The sequence below is a fragment of the Maylandia zebra genome, linkage group LG4 (assembly GCF_041146795.1).
Source record: "Maylandia zebra isolate NMK-2024a linkage group LG4, Mzebra_GT3a, whole genome shotgun sequence".
NCBI lineage: Eukaryota > Metazoa > Chordata > Actinopteri > Cichliformes > Cichlidae > Maylandia > Maylandia zebra.
This window is the reverse complement of record NC_135170.1, coordinates 28,525,368-28,535,120: the sequence shown is the minus strand read 5'-3', so window position 1 is coordinate 28,535,120 and position 9,753 is coordinate 28,525,368. Positions and strand designations below refer to the sequence as shown.

The following is a 9,753-nucleotide window of genomic DNA, read 5'->3' as shown; positions in this document are numbered from 1 at the left end:
CTACATTTTATACTGTGGTAAGGTGTAGCAAGTCCATTACGAAAATCTGACTGGCCAACTTTATCCCTACCCCATAATTCTAATTTATGGTGATTGAAATGCCGCAATGTTCAATCAGTATTTTTTCTTGAAACGGCAGGACCCGCGTTTAACGAAAAAGTGGTCTCGTTTTATCTTAAAAATAATAAACTATCCTTCCAGCTGGCTTTTAGTCATGACGAGTTAATGAACACCAGCTGCCTTTCATGCAATCTGGAGGAAAGTGTCATTGTGCGGTAAAGATATTTAAATGTATTCAGATATTTAGGTCTATTCGTGTAGTAGCTGGAGCAGGGGACAGCAGACCATCAGGAGACTCTGAAGTGCTGTCCTCGTTCCTTTGGTTTGGACCCTATTTAAAATGCCCCAGAAATGTCATTACGGTTTGGCAAGAAGAGACAAAAGAGAACAATCTAAAAACACCAAGGGGAAATGGAAGGAGAGGTAAAAGTTTGGGACCATTTAGGGAGCTACGAACAGCAGATGTTTAAGAGAATAGCCCATTTTACCTTGAGTTCGGTGCCAAGGAGAGAGATCACCCAAGCTGGGCACATCTGATTGTTAAAACAACAATATTTTTTAAAAATTAGCAGTGAGTTTGGTGGTGAAATGTTGATGGGAAGCACTGTGATTAACTGTAGTCATTGCCACATTTTACACAGTTCAAAAATATCAGCTAAGCTTTAAGGTTTCATAAAATTAAAGAATACATCATATTTTTGTTTTTGCTTAGCAGCTGCAAGTCGAATTTCTCTTCAGAAAGATGACACGCCAGATGTCACTGAGGGGTTTAAAAAAAGATACCAGGTAAAGTAAAATGTGGATTAGGCAAAAGTTCTTAATTAGCTCTTAAAGGCAGTATGCAAATCAGCCAGCCGCCTTGATAATTTGATGAGATGAGCAGCAGATAATCAGCATGTTTTTTCCTGCCTAGTCTTTGCTCAGCTGTTTCATTATACTGAATTTAAAATGATTTAGTAGATAGATTTTGCCCCATCCATCTTTAAACTAAATTATCAGGTTCTGCACCATTTTCATTTGACATAAAAAGATTTCAAAAATATGTATAGAGTTAATGATGCAAGGACATTCAGACAGACAGATAAGTATCACTAGTATAGGCTTAATGCAATTATTCACCAATTTGAACTCTTCTTTTATATTTTTGTTGCTGTTATATCAGACCTTTTACAGTAAACACAGTCTGACAGCAAGTAGAGCAAAAACTGTGTTGCACTGATATCCATCCATCTATTTTCTTCTGTATACATAGAACCTAAGAAACCAAGGGGAGAACATGCAATCGCTACACAGAACGGGCAGTGGAACCCTAGAACCTTCTTGCTGTGAGGCAACAATGCTAACCACTGCACCACCATGCTGCCTTGTTTACTGATTACATTATTACAATGACAAAAATACAAAAAACCCCAAAACACTTTCAAGTAGCTGTTTTTTAAGCAATGAAATTTGGTTGAGAGTTATTTTGTTATGGTTGTAAACTACGCGAGGTACACTACACTGTACATGCAAAAAATCCATATGCAATTTTTCCACATTGCAGCATGAACTGGTAATGGTAACCTCACTTATAGGGATTGTCACAGTGCATAACAAGAGCAAGGGGTCACAACAAAGATAAAAAGTCCATTTTTGTGCTAAATTTCCCCCTGGCAGCTTCCTCCCACGGTCTAAAACAAGCAGATTAATAAGTGTTTCTAAATTGGCCAAAGGTGTAAATATTAATGGCTGTCTGTCGCTCTGTGTTAGCTTTCAAGTAGACTGGTGACATGTTCAGGGACTACATCACCTCTCTCCCGATGACAGCTGAGAGAGGCTCCAACACCCCTGCAACCCTGAACTGCATGAAGAAAATAGACGGAAGAATAGATGGAAATTTTGGCTCTGCTAGGTAGATGAAGAAGAATGCTCGACAATGTTTATGAAGGAAACCGAGCAGATAGGGAGGTAAGAGTGCAGATGTATGCACAACTTTCACGATAGAGCTACTTTGTGACCAGTAGTGAAGGTCCAGATTACAAGTAGCCAGTGTTTATTTCCTCAATGATTGTTAACTGTGCATCAAAACTGTTGTCAAACTGCCAGTTTGCACATTTACGCAAGCCCGTTTGTAAATGTTCATCCATGAGGATCGCCACCATTAATGAATATTAGGATATTTAGGACAAGTATCTGACCAACTAACCTCTTTAGCCTTAAAGCAGCTAACAAACTATGGCAGCATTTTTAAAAATGGAGGCCTACCAACATTTTAACATCAATTTAATAAAGTGGCCAATTATTATATCAAGTGCACTTTTGCATTGAATAATTGTTTTTCACTTGTCTTTATACAACACCTGGAAATGTACAAAGGGACTAGTAGTCCCTCATCGTTAAAAATAATACAAAATAGAGTTATTGGCTGTTATAGCGCCTACCACAGCTGACTCTTTATTCTCCTACACTAAACCAGCTGGTTATTTGTTCCTCTTTGTTATTCATCACACAGTTGTGGTATGCTGCTACCCTTAACTGCTTGGCACCGACTTCCCACGCCGACAATTAGCTTTGAGTGTCCACCGTCCCTCGGAGGATAGCGCTTTCACTCGTACAGCATCTTTTCACAATGACTGTTTTGAAGTTTGTGGACAAAGAGACTGTGCTGCCTGTGAGTGCCATATTGAAATAATGGGATTAATTTTGCTTTCATTACACAAGTGTAGGCATCCACTCAGCTTCCAAATCTCGGGGAATGAGCGAGACTGACAGAGGAAGAGTGAAACGGAGAAAGGGCCAGCATGCATAAATTGCAGAGTAGAGAAAGCGGAAAGGGGAAGAAAAAGACATAAAGAAGAGGAAACCTGAAAGACTTTATGGTGGAAAGAGAACTGCCCTCTTCATAATGAATAATCGGTGATTGCCAGTGACTCAAGGGGTGATTATTACATGGCTCTGTAGAGATTCTTCTCAATCTTCTCTCAGTATGAGGCAACCAAACCCCTCCATGTCTCAAGTCTCTGGCTGTCTGCCTAACGCATTCATTTTTCAATCTTTAAGACTGAATTTGTGTCTGAATGCTCTGTCAAATTCTGTGGGTTATGAAGGTTTAGGTGCACTTCACTGCTTCGGTTATTTTTCAAATTACATTGACATTAAGCCTTTTTCCCCTCCTGTGCACCGGCATGCTGTAAAAATCTTCTCTTGGCTTTACTTGACCGACATGCTCCAACAGTTCAATTTCCTTGCCTCTAGAGGCCATCTAGCATCCTTATGTCCAGTCTTTTGCTGTACTTTAAACCTCTAAAATGCCAGCATATTAGAGACTGAAAAAAGAATGAAAAGCCAGCTGTCAGGCATATGCATAACAACAAATACTTAGAGAGAGAGTTTATGAAGTTTTATAAATTAAACTCAAGCGCTTTTAAGAGTTTCTTCATACCCAATTTTCTGTCAGAGTTCAGAAAAAAACAGAAGTGAAGACCTGTTAAAGATGCAAGCACGTCCATAATGCTAATACATAACAACACTTTAATAGGTTTAAATTATATAATTAGAAGCCACTTAAGACTTTCAGACATGAAACACTGCTTAGGTAATTAAAGTGCTAATCCTTCATCACTCTAACCTGTGTGACATGCATCTCTCTGTGGGACAGTGCCTGCAGAAAATCCTTTGATCCAATTGAGCATTCCTGTGATGATGAGCCTGTCACAATAATGTGACATTAAAAGGTTTATGGCAAAACTGGCTTTGAATTCAATTCATCGCTTCTGCTGTCTGCTAAGTTTGCATCTTGAATGTTACACAGACTGTAATACACAGAGGGCGAGGAATGTATCACGCTGAAAAGTGACAGTGGTTCTGCGGGGCACAGAAAGGATCCAGTGGCAGTGAAGAGTGGTAGTTAAGGCCCATTTAATCTTGATCTGGTGCAGAGTGGATTACTTGAATGGATGCACACACACTTGCTTTCGAGAAAATAACTCTGAACAAAGGCTTGCTGAAGTTGTTGGGGAGGTGGCGTAAACTTTAACGCAAAATATGTCTCTATTTGAGGAAGAAAGCAATTATATTTGCTTAAATACAGAACAAAATCAATACTATCCTTTCTATCTTGATTTTTGGTAGGCCCAGATTTTTGCACTCCAAAAAATATTTATGCCCAAAATGCTGATATGACTACATAAGTATAATGTAAAAGAGGAAATTTAACAGAATCTGGTCAAATTAAATGTACTTTATTGGTATACATTCAGTATATATGGCATTTTTCCCTAATAATTACATACTTCAATAAATAAACCTTTGATTTTATATATTTCAGTTGCATTTTACTAAGAATGATAGTTTCATATTTCTCTTTGAACCTCTGACAGTTTCAACTGCAGTGACTCTGTGGGCATAAAGGCAGTACGATTCAATAATGATCATTATTGTAATTTTCATGTTTTTTATATCTCAATTTTGTTATATGCCTTCATTAAGTGCTTAAGATGGTTATACCTAAAAGCTAACTTGTCCATCTTAGGGATCATGCACAGACTCTGCCAGATCAAGTGCGTTTTGGCCTCAACAGCGCAAAACAAAGGCAAATTGTACCTGTTGCTGGCCCTGGACCTTCATGAAGTCCTCTCTTTTGCCACTTTTAGTCTTTTCTGTGCTGTTTTGTTGCAGGTGCTTCAGTTTGGAGGCAGCCGAGGAGTGGAGAAACTTCCCGCTACCTGAAATAGTTCCTCCCTAAGAATAGAATAAACAAGAGAAGAACAGAGGAGAACCATTAATAACACTTTGTCACACATCAGATGTCTGTAGATTTCACTTCCCCTCTACAGTGTATTCGATTTAAGCCTCAAGACACACATCTACTTACTACAGAGTTTGAGTCCAGCCTTTATCAAGTCTTTCTCTTGAGACTAATAAGGTTTTTAAGACCTCAGCTTATAGTTGGTATAAAATGGAACTATCCACTTCACAGAGTTTCACTATCTATCAGCAGAAGATGACAAAGACCAGAATATAGAAATGCGGCATCAAAACTGACGTTGCGTAGCTTAGCCTCACCACAGGATCCACGAGGCAGCGTGCTTAATGATCTTTCCTGCTGAGTTACTCTATTGACTCTCTCTAATACACAGGAAAACAAATACACATCCAGTCAAATTTCCATCCAACTGTGCCTCATCTGCACACAGAGACATTAGCTAAAAGGAAAACTAACAAAAGATTAACCCTAATATCAAATAGTCAGTTACCCCTACTACATTAAATCAGAGAAGAAAGACTTGTAACCACCTTCCTTCTGCGCCAAATCCTTTTTTAACGAGAAGCAGAATTTTAAAATTAGATCATAAAATTTGCAAGTAAACTTGCTGTTTGATGTGCTAATTAAAAACTAAACTCTAATGGGTTCTGAAAGTAGATTTCTTGTCAGTGTGAATTTGGTAAGTGTGCCAGCAAATGTTGGACAAGAGTTGGAAGAAGGGTCATGTTGAAATGATGAACGTGGTTGAAGTTGGAGTGATGAAATAATGTGTGAAGACTCTGTAATCCGCAGCCGTGCCCATGGGAGTGCTTTCTGGCTCTACATCAGAGGGCTAAAACTCACCATGACAGTGTGACTGTCAAGTATTGCAGCCCTGCCCTGAGTGGTAGGCTACAATCAGAGTAACAGGGAGTGCTACGCAAGCTGTCAAGACCTCTCAGACGAGTGGCAGCTGACACAGGAATGCTTTTGATAATTACTAATCTTTTGTTGTGTAGCGGTCAGCTGGAGGTGAGCTAAAGCCAGGCCACTGACAACATCTGGTAATAGAGTTCAGCACATAGTCAGTACATATTAATGTGAAGTATATTAGACATGCTACTAGCCTTTGGTAAGAAATCTTTTGTTTTTTAAACTTATTAGATCGAATTTTCTCTTTGTAGTTTTACCTCGTTATTTGAAAGCAGCTAAACAGTTTAAATGTCTGTTTATGTCCTTATGATTAAACATTTTGGGTCAGCTGTTTACAAGCGTTGTAAATTTATGTGGATGGATGAATACGCACTTAATCAAAACAATGTCGCAAAAGTGCTGCATCTGCATTTGTCAGTGGCTCTTTTATCTGTGACGCATGTCTGAATAGCTCCCCGAGAAAGGATTTCTCACATCTGTTTAGGGCAGAAGTTGCTGTAAATGTGTTACTCTTCATTCCTTGCATTGAAATGATTTGAAAGGGCAGCAATTAAATTGAGCTCATTAAAAAGCCTCGTCCTGTTTATTGCGCTTGAGGTGTTCATATGGGGAACTTCTACTGTGTTTGGTCTTTTAAAGTGAACATTCACAGAATAGAAATATTAGGCTCCATGTAAGCATAGCCACTCTGCCATTCTGACTTGTCACAGCAGGGCATTTAAGTAGGCCAACATGAACAATACCAGGACCTGGCCTATGTACAGATTCTTAAACTCATTAATAATGTGTCTGTTTAGCTTGCAATGACACGTCAAAACAGCTGCTGCAAAAAGAACATAATTTACAACAAAATGATGCTGGATGATGGAAGATACAGCTTAATGTAAATATGTCCTCGCGCTACCTTTTAATAAAGTACAACCGCAGTTGTACTGCTTTGTGCTTAAGACGATTAGTGAGGAAAAGAAAGTTGGATTTCAGGGCAGAACTAAGATAAGAAATTAAATGAATTAGATCGTACTAACCAGTAAAGAGCAGAAAAGGAGAAGAGGAAAATGCATTTATTTTTTATTGCCTCTTGGTGTAACAAAAGGCAAAATTAGCTAGACTCAGACAGATAGGAGATACCGGGACAGATCAATAAAAAACAATTAACAACTCTGAGCTCAGCAGGAGAGCAGCCCCAGCACTAATCACAGAACAGACAAGTAGGTAGGAAGTCTGCTGTCTGTCCCCTCTGCACGGTTTCGATTTCAAATACAGTCGCATGCCGATTTAATCAGGGAGCAGACATCAGAAGCTGGAAAGTGAATTTCCAACTGCCATCCACAGAGAAGAAGTGAAGAAAAAAAGAGGATGCTGCTTCAGAGCAGGAATGGACACAGGAGGTGTAAGCAAAAACCTGGATTGATGATGGACTCGAGGCGGATGGCTTGGGTGGGAGTGGCGGCTTCTTCGCCTCAGTTGGACTACCAGTCGTCGGTACAGGGCTACTGTTGATGATTGTCTGACTGTAGAGCTGCTCTCTAGTAGCATGACCACTGATCTCTATCAATGTGTTTTCCAGCTCTCGAATAGTCTCCTCCAAGCTGTCCAGCCTCTTGTAGGTGGTGCGTCGGACATCTTCTGTCATTCTCCTCTGAGTGTCCGCAGACCTAGTTGACCCATTAGAGTTAAGAGTACTGCTTACTGAGCTCAGCTCAGGCATTAACCTAATTTCAGGTTTGTGGTGAAATGTCAGCATGCTAGCCCCTGTCTCTATGCCGCTTCTGAGAGCCTCAGCTAGAGGCATCTGCTGGTCTGGGGCATGGGAGAATTTTAATTCGAATGATGCCACAAGGGAATACAGTAGTTCGTAGGCCTCTTTGACAGTTTTTTGTACCCTGAAGAGCACTAGCAGAGGCCGGTGACTCAGCTGAGTTTCAGACAGTTCCTTAGTCTGCGGTGAGATGATTAGAGTGTGAAGAACATCTCCTTTAGTCTCACTGAGCTCTTGGGCTTCAAGAGGAGACACCACTCTCATGCCCAGATCTGTCACCAGCAGGGCAACTTCCTGTTTGAATTCACTATCCGAACACTGTTCTCGCTGTGGAGGACTTTCAAATCCCCCTGAATGCTTTCCCCTTGAAATTATAGTCTTGCCGACTGAATGATGACCAGTCCAATCTTGTGATTGAGTCCCCTCCACAAGGTCATTCCCCAAATCTCTGACAGGATCCTCTGAGTTTGTGAGCGAAGCAGGACAGCAATCTGTCAACACGATGTGGGGGACAGGAGACATGTGCCCTGCCTATAAATGAAGAAAGCACTTGAGTTTTCAATTTAAACACACTCCAAGCACAAACTTCAAGTGAGATTACAAACCATGGCATTAAAAACACCCAAGCACATCAGAGAGCATGAAAGAAATATTATCACATTGTATCTAATACCTTTGTAGTAGGGGTGCAACGATACTAGTATTGATATTGAACCGTTCGATACAGTGCTTTCGGTTCGGTACGCATATGTATCGAACAATACAAAATTTGTAATTTATTTTATCAACTTTCCTTCTGACGATGCTGTCTGTGTTGAGCGCTCAGTGAATCTGCGTTCGACTACTCCGCCTAGGCTGCACTGTCGAGCACAGATCCACTGAGCGTTCAACACAGACAGCATCGTCAGAAGGAAGAGCGCAGGGCAAGCTAGCGAGACAGAAGTTAAGCTCTCCTTGCAACATGGCAAATTGAACCTCCCCCACCCTCATTCAGATCTGGCGTTTGGAATTATTTTGGTTTTCATGTGATGTATGACCCTGAAGGTAAGCGCGTCATGGACTAAAGTAAAACAGTATGTTGGATGTGCCACGCAATGCTCAATTACATGGGTGGGAACTAGTGTGTTAGCGCAGTTAGCTCGTTAACGTGTTGGCCGTCTAGCCCCACGCAGGGGTAGCTCGTTAACGGAGATTTGCCGTGTTGTGGCGTTAACGTCATTTCAACGAGATTAACGCTGACAGCACTAGTGGGAACACAACGAATATGACTGCACATTTACGCCGACATCATCCTAGTGCAAAGACAAGTGGAAGCAGACAAAAACAACAAGCATGCATGCTACAAACTTTACCCGAGTCATTTAGACAGCCGTTAGCACATGATTCTCCTTATGGGGACCTGATATGTTTAATATTGTGGCGAGCTCAGACAAGGAGGAGACGGAGATATCGTTTGGTCTTGCTTCCCGTGAGCTAGCCAGGGAGCACAGCCGTTTATTGACATCTGCAGAAGAACACTGCCGCTAGCTAACTGCTCAGCGCAGCAACCGCACAGCAACAAAAACACACAGAGCGCCCTCTGACCCCGGAAAGACACATCGTGGCAGCGAGAAGGCGTCACCCGTCACTATGGCAACATAAACAAAACATAACTGTACAAACAGAACCCCGAACAGCGCTGACCCGCTGCATAGCCCCCACCTAAGGGGTCAGTCGTCCCCGACGACCCCATTACCCCACACAAAGTCCTGCAAATGTCCAGGTGCCTTCTTTTGGCGCACCGGCCGGTCACGACCGGCGGGGGAAAAGTCACTCGGGTCAGAACATGGGGTGCCACCATCATCCCACTTCTGACACCAATGTGGCAAGCTCAGACAACGAGGAGACGGAGGTGTCATTTGGTCTTGCTTCCCGTGAGCTAGCCAGGGAGCACAGCTGTTTATTGACATCTGCAGAAGAACACTGCCGCTAGCTAACTACTCAGCGCGGCAACCGCACAGCAACAACAACAACAACACACAGGGCGCCCTCTGACCCCGGAAGGACACACCGTCGCAGCGAGAGGGCGTCACCCGTCACTATGGCAACATAAACAAAACATAACTGTACAAACAGAACCCCGAACAGCCCTGACCCGCTACAATATGCTGCTGAGAATATAGCCCAGAAGAAGCGTATAGTATAGCTTTTATTTTGGAATGAGCCATTTCTCTGTAATAAACTCTCTTTTCCAAAGATGAGTGATTCCTCAATCAGATACAGGTGTTACCGCGCCAGA

At 41.7% G+C, this 9,753-nt stretch overlaps 1 protein-coding gene across 1 annotated transcript in view; it reads right to left on the bottom strand.

Annotated features, from left to right (window-relative positions):
* Window positions 1–9,753, bottom strand: part of srcin1a (SRC kinase signaling inhibitor 1a) — a 76,756-nt gene that overhangs the window by 6,917 nt on the left and 60,086 nt on the right. Inside the window, exons 19-20 of the mRNA XM_076883348.1 lie at window positions 7,119–8,006; window positions 4,642–4,779 (exon numbers count right to left, since the gene is read on the bottom strand). Of these exons, the coding sequence (XP_076739463.1) occupies window positions 4,642–4,779; window positions 7,119–8,006 (1,026 nt within the window). The remainder of the gene's footprint in view (window positions 1–4,641; window positions 4,780–7,118; window positions 8,007–9,753) is intronic.